General features: G+C 44.0%; 1 protein-coding gene across 1 annotated transcript in view; it reads left to right on the plus strand.

Moving 5' to 3' along the window:
* The window catches only part of GPR45 (G protein-coupled receptor 45), a 26,151-nt gene that overhangs the window by 9,259 nt on the left and 613 nt on the right, over positions 1–16,279 (plus strand). Inside the window, 2 exon segments of the mRNA XM_025210524.1 lie at positions 6,473–6,548; positions 15,127–16,277. Coding sequence (XP_025066309.1) covers positions 15,408–16,277 — 870 coding nt within the window. The 5' untranslated portion in view covers positions 6,473–6,548; positions 15,127–15,407.

A 16,279-nucleotide genomic window follows, 5' to 3' on the forward strand; every position in this document is an offset into this window, starting at 1 on the left:
GCCCACCCCCCAGGATGGCACATAGCCCCTTCCCAGCAGCAGCAGCAACAGCCATCAGGGCACTGAGGGCCCACTAATGGCAAAGGCCTCTGGCAGCATGGCACAGCCCCAGCCGCCTGGGACCCAATGCCACCTGTGCCACATGGTGCCGTGCAGGCCCAGCCTGCTAGCGCATGCCCTCAAACAGAACCAGGCCACACCCTCGGGCCGCACACCCTCAGGTCCTGCCTGCATGGAGCTGGCCTGGCCTGAAGGCGCACGGGGCACTTGGATGCAGGACCCAGCCCGAGGGTGCACAGCCTCTGTGTGTGGTCCTGGGACCCCAGGTGACAGCAAGAGTGGCTTGGTTGTGCCTGAGGGTGTACGCTAGTGGGCTGGGCCATTGTGGCACAGGTGGTGCCAGGTCCCAGGTGGTTGGGGCTGTGACATGCTGCCGGGGAGCTTTGCCAGTAGCAGGCCCTCAGCACCCTGACAGCTGCTGGTGCTGTGGGGGATCTGTGTGCCATGCGGAGGAGTGGATGGGGTACCCAGTCCTCCCACCCATAGTCCCCCCCACATACACAATCCCTCCCACATCTACACAATCCCCCTGCACCCACAAACTCCCCCACAATCCACCCATAAACCCCAAACCCCCACTTACAAACCCAACACCTCAAATCACCCCCACAAACTCCCCACCCACATACCCAGCCACAAACCCCACATCCACAAGCCCCATACCCCTCCACAAACCTCACCCCCACAACACCCTACACTCTTGAATACACTTGAATACTTAAGCCAGTGCTTGTATTTTGTTGCTTATGTCCCACTGACATCATGGGCTTAAGTGCTTTTGGCTGACTTATGGTTAAGAGTATTCAGCGGCTTTCTCTATAAGGTCCAAAATACAGAGCAAATGTTCACATTTTGAGTTTAGGCCAAAACTTGAACAGGGAAAATTCTTTGTGTATAAAATAAATCCCTGAATTTATTTAGAAAAATCTACTGAAAAATGGCTTTGAGTGTTGCCATACATCACACCAGGTGATCTTGTTCCCTGTTGGGTTTTGTCCTGTCACTCCTTGTGTCGCTTCTGCTTGTTGGCTAGTGGAATCCTTGCTTTATGCAGTATCCTGCCACTTTCCATATTAAGAGCCAGATCTATTTAGCTGACCTGCAAAATGCATCTTTCAACAATGTCTTCTTTGCACACCTCTCTGAGCTATGTCACAATGGGTCAGGCTAGCAGGTAAAGCAGTTGACATCAATACTGAGGTCCCTGCTTATGTTCTGCTCATAGCTTTCAAGCCTGAATGGGGGCAGAATAGTGGGCATATCTACATATGCACTTTAATATGCAGTAGCCAATTGACTGTATATTAGAGTGTCACAGCAAAAATCGTGCTAATACATTAATGTACAGTAAAATTAGGCTACTGTGCATTAAGCATGACTAAAAAAGTGTGCACTTTTGCTACTACGCATTAGGGCAGCATAATGTGCATTTAGTTAGTACCTCACGTTAGGGGTGCTACATTTAATACACAGTAGCAAAAGTGCATTAATGAATGTGTAGACACACCCAGTTTGTCCCAAATCAAGAACTAAATGATTTGGGAATGATTGGCAACTGACGTATATTTGGGCTCTATGTTGCTCTGCTCGCAAACATCAATGACCTAACTAGAGAGAACTGCATCCAATGTAGGTTTAGCAAGCAGCAGCCACAGTAAGGGGTGACAGGAGGTATCATCAGTAACTGTATGCACAGATTTTCTCTGCTAAGTAGTGCAAAATATGACCATCTTATTCAGTAGAGAATGTAAATGAGAAGCCAGGGTGTGAAAAGTTAGAGAAAACCTCCTTTTTCTGGACTGCTGTTTGTCAAAACTAAAGGCACTAGAAATAAATGAATTAATCATTCATGCTTGAGGCTTGGTTATGTGAAGCAGAGCTGTGCCCCATGACACCTTTGAGTGTGCTGCAGTGGAGCGTCTTGGATTAATGTACAGAGCAGGGCAATATGTAAGGAGAGCTCACTGGCATTGGTCTGTCTCCTTGATTATCACTCAAGAGGTGCAGTAATGCATGTGTCATGAACAGCAGCTGCTCCCAGGAGCAGGCAATGACATGTGAGAGAATTTCCCCTAATATGATCATTACTCTAGATGCCACATGAATCTGTATACTTGCAAAGCAAAGCCCTGAAGCACCAAACTGAAATGGGTTTGCTTCATGTGATTCGAGTCCTTTGGCACAAATGACTTTCAGTACAAATTTGGCAGGTGCAGAGTTGTGAACTTTTAAACATCTCAGATCGTGTCACCTCCTCCTGCCCCCTTCAACCGAGCATACACACTTCTAAGCTTAGGAGAGAAATACTGCTAGGTAAGAAGCAATGCTTGTATTTCAGCTGTCTGTCTGCAGTAGAGATCCTAATATGATTAGTCACTTTTACCTTTTCAAAGAAATGACAAGATTTTTTTTGGAAGAAGCAATGAGAAGCTATAGAACACAGTGAATGAAATTGAACCAAGAGACATATGTATAACCCAAATTGCTTAAACCCAAGTCATTCAAGTTTCCCTTGACTGGGAATTAAGTCTTCTTTTCTTAGTATGATCCTTCTACTGACATTCAGCACATTGCAAAACACAGGCATTTCCAGCTCAAGCTGGCTGTTGGGCTAGCCCAAAGAAATATGTTAAGGAAAATACAGAGCACTATTTAGAGAAGGGCATTAAATTGATTGAAGTACTGGAAAATTAACTAGTAAAAAGAGATTAGATACACTTACTGAGAGAGAGAACTTATTGACCATTGAATAAAACTTGATTCATATGGTTAAAATGGGAGTAATATCATTCAGCAAAGGCTCATATCCTCTGTATATAACAGAGTCAAAATGTGTCAATCGTGAGACCTATCAGATTAAGAGAAAATCGTGTATTCTAATTGGTGGAAGTCTCATAGCTTGGAGCAGCCTGCTTGAAGCACTGAGAAACACACTGTGGGCACCTATACATGTGCCCGACACCTGCTCCAGTGCATTCTAATTAAAATGCATTGGAGAAGACTTGATTAATCGAGTCTGCTGGAATGTGCTAATTAGCACGCTCCAGCAGCCTCGGAGTCTCTGTATCCAGCATCCCCATACTTCAAAAGGATGGTAGGAGCACTTTAACTAAAACTAGTCAAATGAGGACCCCCGGCACCATTTTGAAGCTTGGAATGCTGAATACACAAGATGCTGCAGACACTTTAATTAGAGTAGCTCCCAAGAGAAGCTCCCAAGAGCTGCTTTAATTAAAGCACCTCTCCCCAACACTGGCCAAGCCCAGAGCACATGTAAAGATGCCCTGTATGCCCAGATCTTATCTCTGGATGGAGTGGGCCTAGATCTGAGGTACTCAACCTTTTGGCCAAATGGGTGGCATGGGCCTGGTCCACGGACCAGATTGGACCCCATGACCCAGGATTACGCCTGCACACCTGAATCCAGACTACATTACTCCACCTGGCCCCACATGCCTGGATTGGGGTCCTGGGACCATGCATTGCCTCCACATGGCCCTATGTGCTAAGATCAAGCCCCAGGACTCCACATGTGGTCCTACATGCTGGGATCAGGACCCCAGGACCCTGTGCTGACTCTGTCCTGTCCCACATGCTGGGATTGGGCCCTAGGTCCCCACACCCAGTCCTGTACGCCAGGATTGGGGCCTCAAGATCTCCTGCCACCTCCATCAGACTCTACTGCCTCAGCCTGGCTCCACACACTGGATCATATTCCATGGCCCTGTGCCAACTTTACCCAGCCCCACATGCCAGGATCATGTGCTACACTGCCCTGCACACTAGATCTAGTGTGTAGAACCACAGCCCATGGGCCTCCTTTGCATCGGATGACAAGGCGCCAGGCCCAGACTTGGCCTGCAGGCCAGGTGATGAGCACCTCTGGCCCCAGTGATGTAATAAGATCTGTTTGCATGTGTTGGTGATGCGTAGGGGGGGCAAAGGGGGGCACGTGCGCCCCTTGAGATTGTCCGCCACCAAAGCCGCCACTGGCTTCTGCAGGTGGTTGCCACCCCCCCTCCTTGCAGCCAACGCGGTCACCAGCAGCTGTGGGCAGTCACTGCTCACTGTCACCGACAGTGGGGACAGCAGCTGCAGGTGGTCCCCGGCCACCACTTGTCACCCTTGCGGCTGCCTGCGCATAGTCCCCGCTCGGCCCACTCTCACCACCAGCATCAATGCAACCGCCTGTGGGTGGTCTCCGCTTGCCGCCACCACACCCCCGCCACTGACACCGCCGCCTGCTGGTGGTTGCTGTGCCTCCCCCAGCCTCAGGAGGCACACGTCGTTCATGTTTGCATGTATAGACTGTGTGACTCCAGCATCCCTGCCTGAGTCATACAACATCACATATCCAGTTGGAGTTTTACAGAGTTGAAGTGCTACAGATCAGCCCATTCAGCTCTAGTTCACCAGCTATAAACCCAGTAATGCACTAAGTTCTCATCTGTTGTATCAAGATACGTTGTTAAGAGCCATTTCCAGTAGCTGTAAAGTGACTTAAATACAGCCACTGGAAATGGCTCTTAAAGCAGGCTTTGCTACCTTTCCAGACAGTGAAAACTGTGTGGACAAGGTTTGCTTTGTAGCCTAACAGCACATGGTAGAGGTACTTCCAAGCAGAGAGCTGCCTTCAGTTTTGCACTTGTGAACATCTCAGTGATTTCATGATTTCCCTGTCCCCTGTGGAGAAAGTGGAATATTCTTTAAAATGTTGGAGTATGCAATTCAAGAAATAAGTCTATTTCATGGGAGCCTGGAGCTTTGAGGAATCTCCTGTTTCAAAGTAAATGGAATGACTTACTTGAATCTGAACCATTCTGCAGAGTCTGACTAGATGGACTCATGATTTCAGTACAGTTATCCAGCCTTTAGTTAAAACATCTGTACTAAGCAACTGTTTTGCTGGTCCCTAGGGTGATGATTTAGGTCAGATAATTTCAGTCATATTGACTTCATTTCTCTGGAATCAGACCAATCTCTTCATTGTCTTGCTTCTCACAGTCATTGTGGCAGATGTGGATGACTAATTTATTATTTGCATTTGCATGATTATTTCTCTTTCTTTTTTTTCCTGATTCTAACCTTTTCATTCTCAAAAATTATTTTGAGTCTGAGGTTCTGGGAATTCTGCTTATAACCCTTCTGTTTATTGGAGAACTAGCTATTATTAGACTTTTTTTTACATATTTCCAAATCAAAATTAAATTATATTTTTCCTTCTGCTTTTGGTAGAGGGACAATAATTAGATGGCATTAAATCTGCTTTAAATAAACTTGTTGTGGTCTTCTCTTTATATTTTTGAGGGTGCATAAATCTTATTTATAACGGATTTAGCTAATGAATCCTTGATGTTTCACTGCTGTAGTACTACTGAGAAACTTCTTGTTTGGTTTCCTCATTATTATGGCTTATGAATAGGTGAAAGCTCTTAGTGAACAAAAAATTCCCCACTTCGTGCACAGAACAGCAGTAGCAACCTGTTCAATCTACTTGTTGGCACTGAGCCTAAAGAACAAGACCTACATCTCCTGGAAAGAAAGGGGGGTATATCCATGCATTCAGTGACTATGTTGGCATATGTTTTGATGTGTTTATTGGCATCACCCAGTCATTACCATAGGAAGAAAACTTACTAAGTGACTTAATAGTCAACTGGAATAGATGAACATAAGAACAAGCAGAAAAAAACCCTGATCCCATGGCAAAACTGGTTATTAGCAGTTGTTTGTGAATGTACTAATCTGGTTTCCTTGGCAACAGCAGAGATGAACGTGGAGAACAGCCGCACTGAGAAAAGCAGTTCTGTCTGTGACATTGAAGAGGCATATCAGTTAATTCCTGGACTTAGCAAATAGCAGGTGTGTGTGTGCATGTGCGTATGTGTGCATGTGTGTGTGTGCATCTGTGTGTGTGTGTGTGTGTGTGTGTGTATGTGCGTGTGTGTGTGTGTCAGATAGAGAGTCATTCCTTGAGGATTTGTGGGAGAAAAGTCTGTTCCAGATGTGGACCTCTTCTTTTTTTCTGTGCAAATGGAAGTGTCAGCTCTATCTCTGGGCCTGAAGAAAAGCATTGTGAAGATCTATAGATCTTCATGTGGGAAGACTGTGGGGCAGACGAGGGATAGGGGGAGGAAAGCAGTGGATTGCCTCCTGGAAAATTAATAAAACCCACCTGAGAATCTACAGAAGCATCAATGAGGCTTGAGACTACGTTAACTCTTCAACCATTTCCTTCTGTGCTGGGGGACTGGGATGCATGCCATAATCATTCTGGCTTTTAGTGCATCTTAAAGTAGCTACAAATCTGCCTTAGTACAAAGTCTGTTGCCATTCGATGACATGTCATACTATAGAGGAAAGATGTAGCATACTTTTTAAGGGGACTTGACTGTTGTTGTTTCTGTTTTAGAGCTGCTGAATGTCTTCATTGGGTTTATGTTACTGTGTAGAAAATATTCCTTCCTGGAGTGACACCAGATTGTGGGGTAAGATTTCTGTCCTAATTGTTTGTAGACCTTCCATGAATAAAAGTGAATTATGTTGCCTGTGCATCTGTGGTCTGTGTTGAAGATTATATGACAGCCATTTGATTTTGGTACTGTTTATCCATAGTCTAAAAGACAAGGTAAATGTGATTTTGTTTTGGTGTTTGCAAGAAGACTGATCACTGTAAAATGAAACTGATTAATGAAAGGTCTCACTGCCAGGAAACATTCTATCAGAGTATGATGTATTTAGGTTTCAGAAGCAATGGATGTTCTATAGCTGGGGATGTAGGAAAAATAGACTGAAACAAACATAGAAAACTTACTGTGGGTAAGAAGCCTACCCTGGCAGATGACATGGTGGTCTATTGTATTTCTTTTATAATTGTAGCTATTATCTGAACCCAATTAGCTATCAAAATAAAAATGAGGCAAATGTATAGGTGGCCCGAAGCAAGTTTAGAGACAGTATTATTTGATGCAGAACTTTATCTGTTTCTGGCCGTTCCACCAGTATCTAAGGAAATCCATGCTGAAGATATATGCCCCCCTTCCAATTCCCTGAGGGTCAATTTCATTGCATAATAATTATACCTTAAAAACAGAATTTCTGGATCAGATGACTTCTTTTTTTGAGAACTGGTTTTTCTGTTTGCACAAAGACAGGCTCCCCCTTAGCACACTGTTCCTACTAAAAAATCTGCACATTGAACTGGAACACAGGCCTGCATTTCTGCTGATTAGTCTGTTCCATTGACATCTGTTCAGTGAAAGGATTTCCTGCTTTGCTAGTCCTATGACTCTTGCTTCATTTCTTACTTTTTCCTTTCATGTGCAAAACAAAGGAGCAGAATGATGCAGACTAAGTCATTAGAACTCAGCCCTGTAAGGTGCTTAGTGCCTCATAGGATCAGAGCATGAGAGAATATCTTCAGTTTAGCATTTAGGCAAAATGAGAGAGGTAGAAAGAGAGCACAGATTATAAATGCTATTAACAGGAGAATCAAGGCTCTCCTTTGAAGCAGTGTTTGAAATAGTGTCACTTAAACCCTTATTAATTGTTATGAAACACTGTACTCAGCTTTCTTACTTTTGTAGTCAAGGAGGCCAACAGCCAAAAACATCTTGATAGAGCTCACTCCCACTGCCCTTTCCAATAGGAACTGTGTTCAAAAAGTAGATACAGGTATGGATGCATTTGACACAGTCCCAGCCATGCTTACTTATCCAGAGGATTTACCAACACTATTAAAGAGGAGGAGCTGAGAACAGCAGAAAGCAACACTGAATCAGACTGTCTTATTCCCAGCAGATGAAACTGTAAAGTGGATGTCAGTGCGTTGGGACTTTTTTCTTGCTGATATGGGTCAGTTGTTTTTTCAATTAAAAAAAAACCAGTTTTAGAGGGAAGAAGACTCAAAAGATCCTCAGCAGTAACATAAATGGAGGCTGAAAGTTCCGAGCTGTTCTCTTATAATAGGTTACAAGAATTTTCAGATGTTTGTCTAGTTTCCAGTTCATAGAAAATTAGGGTTGGAAGGGACCTCAGGAGGTCATCTAGTCCATGCCTCTCCTCCAAGCAGGACCATCCCCAACTAGATTATCCGAGCCAACACCTTGTCTAGCTGAGTATTACAAACCTCCAAGGATGGAGATTCCCCAACCTCTCTGGGAAACCTGTTCCAGTGTTTTACTACCCTCCCAATGAGAAAAGTTTTCCTAATATCTAACCTAAACTTCCCTTGCTGCAACTTGAGACCGTTGCTCCTTGTTCTGTCATCTGCCACCACTGAAAACAGTCTAGCTCTATCCTTTTTCAAACCCCACTTCATGTAGTTGAAGGAGGCTATTAAATTCCCTCTCAGTCTTCTCTTCTGTAGACTAAATAAGTCCATTTCCCTCAGCCTCTCCTCAAGAGTCGTATGCCCCAGCCCTCTCACCATTTTTGCTGCACTCTGCTGGACTCTCTCCAATTTGTCCACATCCTTCCTGTAGTGGGGGGCCCAAAACTGAACACAGTACTCCAGATGTAGCCAGACCAATTTTGAATAGAGGGGAATAATCACTTCCCTTGACCTGCTAACAACAGTCCTACCAATGCAACCCAGTATACCGTTAGCCTTCTTGGCAACAATGGCACACTGTTGGCTTATTGTCCATTGTAACCCCCAGATCCTTTTCTGCAGAGCTGCTGCCCTGCCAGTCAGCCCCTAGCCTGTACTGGTGCATGGGACTGTTCTGTCCTAAGAGCAGGACTTCGCACTTGTCCTTGTTGAGCCTCATAAAATTTCTTTTGGCCCAATCCTCCAATATATCTAAGTCACTTGGAATCCTAGCCCTACCTGCCAACATATCCACTACTCACCCAAGTTTAGTGTCTTCTGCAAACTTGCTGAGGCTGCACTGTATGCCATCTTCCAGGTTGCTGATGAAGACATTGAACAAAACTAGCTTCAGGACTGACCCCTGGGGCACCCCACCTGATACCAGCTGCCAACTAGACACTGAGCCACTGATTACTACCCTCTGAGCCCAATGCTCCAGCCAGTTTTCTATCCACCTTACAGTCCATTCATCCAGCCCGTACTTCCTTAGCTTGCCTGCAAGAATGTTGTGGGAGACAGTATCAAAAACCTTCCTAAAATCAAGGTATACCACCTCCACTGGTCCAACTTCTGCTCCCCACAAGTGCTTAGAAATGGATTTCTTGAGGATCTGCTCCATGATATTTCCAGGGACTGAGGTGAGGCTGACAGGTCTGTTGTTCCCTGGATCTTCCTTTTTCCTTTTCTTAAATATGAGCACTGTTTGCCATTTTCCAATCATCTGGAACTTCTCCTGATCACCATGAGTTTTCCAAGATGATGGACAGTGGCTGTGCAATCTCATCAGCCAACTCCTTCAGCACCCTTGGGTGCATCCCATCCAGCCCCATGGATTTGTATATGTCCAGCTTTTCTTAATAGTCCCTAACCTGTTCTTTTACCACTGTTGGCTACTTACCTTCTCCCCAAACTCTGCTGCCTGGTGCACTAGTTTGGAAGCTGACCTTGCCTGTGAAGACTGAGGTGAAAAGGGCATTGAGCACTTCATCCTTTTCTGCATCCTCTGTCACTAGGTTGCCTCCCTGTGCACTCTCAGCAAAGTTTCTTTAAAGTACGGCAAGCTTTCCTGACTCCTCTTCCTCTCAGACTGGATTCCATGGGGATCTTGCCCATAAGTTCCCTGAGTGAGTTGAAGTCTGCTTTTCTGAAGTCCGGGGTCCTTACTCTGTTGCTCCCCATCCTTCCTTCCTTCCTTCAGGATCCTGAACTCAATCATCTCGCGGTCACAGCTGCCCAAATTGCCATCCATTACTACATTCCCCACTAATTCATCACTGTGTGAGAGCAGCAGGTCAAGAAGAGCACTGCCCCTAGTTGTCTGTTCCAGCACTTGCACCAGGAAGTTGTCCTCAACACTCTCCAAAATTCCTGGATTGCCTGCACACTGCTGTATAGCCCTCCCAGCAGACATCAAGGTGATTTAATTTCCTCCATGAGAACTAGGGCCTGTGATCGGGAAACTGCCACTAGCTGTTTGAAGGCCACCTCATCCACCCCTTCCTCCTGGTCTGGTGGTCTATAACAGACCCCACTACAACTTCACACTTGTTGTTCTCTCCTCTAGCTTTAACCCAGAGACTTTCAATAGGCCTATCTCCAGTTTCATACTGGAGCTCTGAGCAATCATATGGCTCTTTTACATAAAGCACAACTCCTTCTCTTCTCCCCTGCCTGTCCTTCCTGAACAGTTTGTACCCATCCATGACAGTGCTCCAGGCATGTGAGCTCCCACCAAGTCCCTGTTATTCCATCACGTCATAGTTCCATGACTGTGCAAGGACTTCCAATTCTTCCTGCTTGGAAGTACAAAAACACATGACTCGCTTTTTGTTAGCTATGGCTGCAAGAAAAGGGTATGTATACAAAAGATGGTTGAAAATATAATTCATGTACTGTAGAAAATTAAAGTAAATAGATTACTCTCTCATTTAAATTTTTCAGTTGAGGTTCTGCACTGAGCCTAGAAAAAATGTAGCTTGCCTAGGTAGGGAGAAATGAAAGTTTGTTCCTGCTGTGGTGGTGGCATGTTCCAGGTTGCCCACAGCAGAGTATGTCTAGCCCACCTGAGTCTGCTGCCCAACTGTGCTGTTCCTTTTGTGACACAGATGCACACATACAGAATTTGCCAGCATACTTTTCATGTGCTTTGGAATTCTGTTAACAGATCTATTGGTTGTAATAGAAATGATCTAACTATGAATTGGGAAGACCTGTCAGGGCCTCTGTTATCAGGCATGCCTGGCTGGGCCAAGCACCTGAGTTGTTACCTGCCCCTGATCCCTGACTTTTTTTTTTTAAAGGAAAATTTTTTGTGTTCCAAGCTAAATCAGCCAAATCAATTCCGGATCCATAAGTCATTCAAGAACCATATGTGGCCCTACCACCGGCAAACATTCTCCACCCCCACCTGGGGCTTCAAATGCTTCCAAATCATTTGGCAGGCATCCTACATGCAGGCCCAAGTCCAGAGGCTTAGGTTTTGAATGTCCCCAAGTTTTGTTTGCCTTCAGCCATATGACTGCAGGAGCATGCTAGGAAGGAGTCTCCCATTTCCATTAAGTGGGCATAAAGCCAAAATCTTCCCACTGGAAATAAAAGTGACAGGTTAACTATACATTACCTCCGTGGGTACTACACAATGCCAGGAAAGCAATTATCCCCAGCAACTAGGAAAACCACCTTAGTGGTCACGGATTTCCCCTGGCTTATATATGACTGCCCCAGTTCTCCACAACTAAATTTCCTGCTGAACGTGCCTCACGCTTTAGGCACACCTTCACATAGCCTTAGTCTGTTCTGGCAAGCCTCATGTTCACTGCTCTCTGGTTCTGCTGGCTCAACTTGGCTTTGGCCTACCCTGGTCTTTTATCTCCCCTGAACCTCAGCACTTGCCCTTTTCTCTTTGTTTTTCCCAGCATCCTGACATAGCTTGGCTTCCTTGACCCTGACCTCAGATCTCCCTTGGAACTTGTCACTGGCTCTCACTCCTGGCTCTTGACTTCAGCTTATGTCTCAGACTACATCTCCTGGAACTCCCCTCTTGGTCCAGTAACCTGTGCCCCTGTCCTACTGATCACCAGGTCACTCCTAGGTGCCTTTTGCAGGCCTGGCTGCCTACATTCCAGATGATCCCTCATAACATACCAGTGGAAGAGTAGAAGACAAGTGCTCTTGCCAGAGGCTAGTTAAGGTTTGAATCCTTTTAAATTATTGAAATTATGCTCAACGAAAAGCACAGCCGTCTTTTTGGAAGGTATGCACATGCTTATTAGGAATGCAATGCCTATTTATGAGATAAAAATAGCAACACTGGTATGAATGAATGCAAATAAATATTAACAAAATCATTAAGTGTGTTCATGAATTAAAGATAAGATTGACAGTCTTTTCCAGCTTCATGGAACTATTTAATAATCTTTACTGTTGCCATTAAAGCAAGTGTAAGCTTGCTGCAAATGAGGACACACACTATCATAGATCATTACAATTCTGGTGCTACAGAAATAGGCTAGAGGCATCAAGTATTCTAAAGCTGAATGTGGATGAATTTTTCAAAAGTTAGCAGTATAGGTGGCCAGTTCCACACTGTAGATAAGGTTCGTGTGGTTTGTTTGACTTCATAGTGACTTTCTAAATTTGCTTATTTCAAAAATAGGATAATCTTAAGTGTTTTGTTACATCACTATTGCCACAACCATCCTGCCTGACTGCCTGCCTACAAGAAGCAGTCTTTCCAACTAGCGGCACAAGATGAGCATGACAAATCTATCTTGCATCACGGTTTGAAGAGGACTAGCCCTGTAACCAATGTGCTTTGTGTAGACCCATAGCTAGTCAAGATCTATAACACTATCCAAGCTCTGAAAAATAGGGAGTTGGTTCAATGCCTACTGGGGCTCTGAATTTGTCCTATAGAGAGTTTGTTGTTGCAACTGTAATCTTATTACTGGGATGCTGGGTCCCTACCCTCCAATGATCCTCACTAAGATTTGTTTACTTACACTTGTCATTTGGGGAGCTAGATTTATACAAGGAGCCCTCAAATACTTCCATGTCCCCCTTCCCCCCCCACCCCCCGCCTGTCTCTCACCCATTGACTCCTCAATCTACATTTTCACTGACTACCTGTCTTGTATGCATACCAGCCTAGCCGCTGGCTTCTTTACTTTTCATTCCATCCAGGAAGAGCACACATCAACTGCTGAAACTTCCTTAGCCTGACGAAGGGTTTTTGAACCCGAAAGCTTGCTTAATAACTATTCTCCAACCATTTGGGTTGGTCTAATAAAAGATATCAGATTCACCCAAGGAACCTTGTCTGCCTATGTCCTTAGACCAACACGGCTACAACCTACACCCCTTTTTACCAGCATTGTATTTATTACAGCCAGTTTTTCTGCAGTAGACATAACTTCTGCTACTTAAGACAAACTCTTGTATCATACCCCTGAGCACTGAAATGCACTTACCAGAGTAGGACATCAAAAGTAGAATATTTAGACAGCTTGTATTAAACTGAGCTTTTCATCCTCACTGCTCCCCCTGCTTTCTCACTTCACTTTTAGTTTAATCATCAGGAGTGCAGGTGAGTAATATTAACAACAGTGGCAACAGAACAGGTCACGTGAAAAAGGTACCTTTCTTCCACAACTAGCATAACTTCCATCAACCAAATGCTTATCAGGCACAAATTACTTCTTTTAATAAACAGGGCAGACAGTGATAGAACAAAATAAAATAGGCCAAACTCAAATGCAGTTTTCATCTTTGTGGCTGGGGTCATATTTTACCAGTGACTGTTCAGTGTCACAGGTCTGGAAGGAGCCTCACGCTCATTTAATAATTATGATAGAAAACATGTGATGAGTGTGCTGTTCACACACTGCACATTTACCTTGTGTTCATATTGTTTTGTGTTTTTTTTAAGACTGGTAATATAGGTTTAAAAACATGAGATGGAGACCTTTAAGAGGTTAAGTCCGTGAAGCAATAGTATACCAATTCTGTAGTCACAGCCAAAACTTCTCACTTTCCCACTTCTATGTCTTTTGTTTTTTACTGCACAACAGACAGACAGGAATTGTTGCAGGAATTGAATCAAGTGAAGTCAAGTTCTGTTATGTCAGTTCAACCCCACTTTCTTCAGATGAGGTGATCATTTGGATGACCAGTTTGTTCTAGGAACACTTTTATTTTGTGTGAAATCAGCTTCTGTAATTGTATGTTATAGTACATGTAATGAACTCTGTATGCAGTAGGCAAAACTTTGCCCCATTTGGCTTTCTGGAATTTAGAAGGGTGTAACTGGAGGGCTGACAAAGCCTATACAGAGTAGAGCTTAGGAACATTTTGGGAGTCCTCTCTCTATTGAGTCGATAGACCAAATTAATCCCCACTCTAACTCTACTGAAGTCAGCAGAGAAGACTTCCATTACACGATTCCTATGTCATTAAGATAAATGCCTAAAAAGCTTATCAAGTACTATACCTGCAAATTCCCCAGGTAAGTTAAATTCCCATATTTGTTAAAAAACAAAAACACACAAAAAACCCACCACCATAGTTAATACTCTCTTTATTCAAAAACTCAGTGCTTATGAAGTTGAGTAATGCTCTATATGTTTTACTCCCTCTCATTTGAAATATAGATAATTTAATAAGAGCTTTCTGCCAAGAAAAGAAACTCAAGACTAAAACACTTGGGGTAGGATTCAGATTATCTTCATAGGTACAGCAGTGCCAAACTTTAGAATGCCTGTCTGATTAAAGAGATTCAGAATGACTCAGCTAGGCATCAAGCATCTAGGTGCTCTATGTAGAGAATGGACAGATGTAAGTGCTTCCCCAAAGCACAGTTCAGAAAGCGTAGAGGCACCTGGAATTAGCAAATGAGAAATAGCAAGTCATGGGTATATGTTTGAACTGCCTTTCTCAAGATATCCTTAATGCATCTGTTTGCTTGTGATTCACAACACCCAAACATACTTGTGAGATCTCTGTGTACTGAGTTTCTGAAGACAGGTGATTCAGACAAAAATTCTGGTGGTCCTCACATTTGGCCAGTAGCCTTGGACATGGAACCTGGGCTCTAACCCCCTCCCTCCTCACTTTGAGGGAATTTTAATCCAGATATCCCACTTCCTAGGAGAGCACCCTAACACCAGGCTGTAAGTGCATTTTCCACTGTTTTCTCCGCCAGCACAATTTAAGAGCCTGACAAACAAAGAACTGCAACCCACAAACAAAACACAAAAGCAAACCAAAAAAGATAAAAACTAACCTTAGCTCTTCCAGTGTACTTACAAGAAAAAACTTTTATTGAGCCATGGACGCAGTCTTCTCTCAACATCATTTGAATACTCTTATTTGTTGCACAAATGGAACAAATCTAATTATCATTGTATGTAATCTATTTTTGTGTGAACAGATGCAGAGAACTACTTACAAGTCATCTAAATATATTTATTTTCCAGGTCGAAGATTCACCCAGAAGATGTTTTCGAAGGTGGCCTTAACTGCATCTTTAATAAATTCTCAAATAATTTGCTTTGTGCAAAATATTATCTGTTGTTCAGCCCTTTTGTAAAACGTGAAAGAGATTTCCTCAAAAACAGACATCTGTTTGGCCAATCAATCTGTCAGCTGCCTGCAGATTTCCACGCAGCACATTTTTGTTGCAGGCAAGATGAAAAAATGACAGCAGCCAAAGAGGTAACAAGGCAACTTGTTGACCCTTTGTTTGGGTTTGGCAGCGATGGCATGCAACGATACTCCAGTAGACACTTACGTTCCATTCAATGAGAGCACCCCACCCACGGGCTCCAATTACCCAGCTTTACCTACCCCACTCAGGATATTATTAGCAATATTAATGGTAATCATGATTGCTATTGGATTTTTAGGCAATGCCATCGTCTGTCTCATTGTCTACCAAAAACCAGCAATGCGCTCTGCCATCAATCTGCTGTTAGCAACTCTGGCCTTTTCTGATATCATGTTGTCCTTGTTCTGTATGCCTTTTACTGCAGTCACAATAGTTACAGTGAACTGGAACTTTGGGGCTCACTTCTGTCGAATATCAGCTATGCTGTATTGGCTATTTGTCTTGGAAGGAGTGGCCATACTCTTGATCATCAGTGTTGACCGTTTTTTAATCATTGTTCAACGGCAAGACAAGCTGAACCCTCACCGTGCCAAAGTCATGATTGCTATCTCCTGGTTACTATCCTTTTGCATTTCCTTTCCTTCTGTGGTTGGACGGTCATTTGTGGAAGTTCCCACCCGAGCTCCCCAGTGTGTCCTGGGTTACACTGAATTTCCCGCTGACAGAGCATATGCTGTGATGCTAGTTGTGGCTGTTTTTTTCATCCCTTTCAGTATCATGCTGTACTCTTATCTTTGCATTCTAAACACTGTGCGGAGGAACGCTCTTAGGATCCACAACCATGCTGAGAGCCTTTGCTTGAGCCAGGTGAGCAAGCTAGGCCTTATGGGGCTACAGAAGCCTCATCAGATGAATGTGGATGTGAGCTTCAAAACAAGAGCCTTCACGACAATTCTCATCCTGTTCATTGGCTTTTCACTCTGTTGGCTTCCACACACAGTGTTTAGCCTGCTTTCTGTGTT

This window comes from Alligator sinensis, unplaced genomic scaffold (assembly GCF_000455745.1).
Source record: "Alligator sinensis unplaced genomic scaffold, ASM45574v1 scaffold335_1, whole genome shotgun sequence".
Classification (NCBI taxonomy): Eukaryota; Metazoa; Chordata; order Crocodylia; family Alligatoridae; genus Alligator; species Alligator sinensis.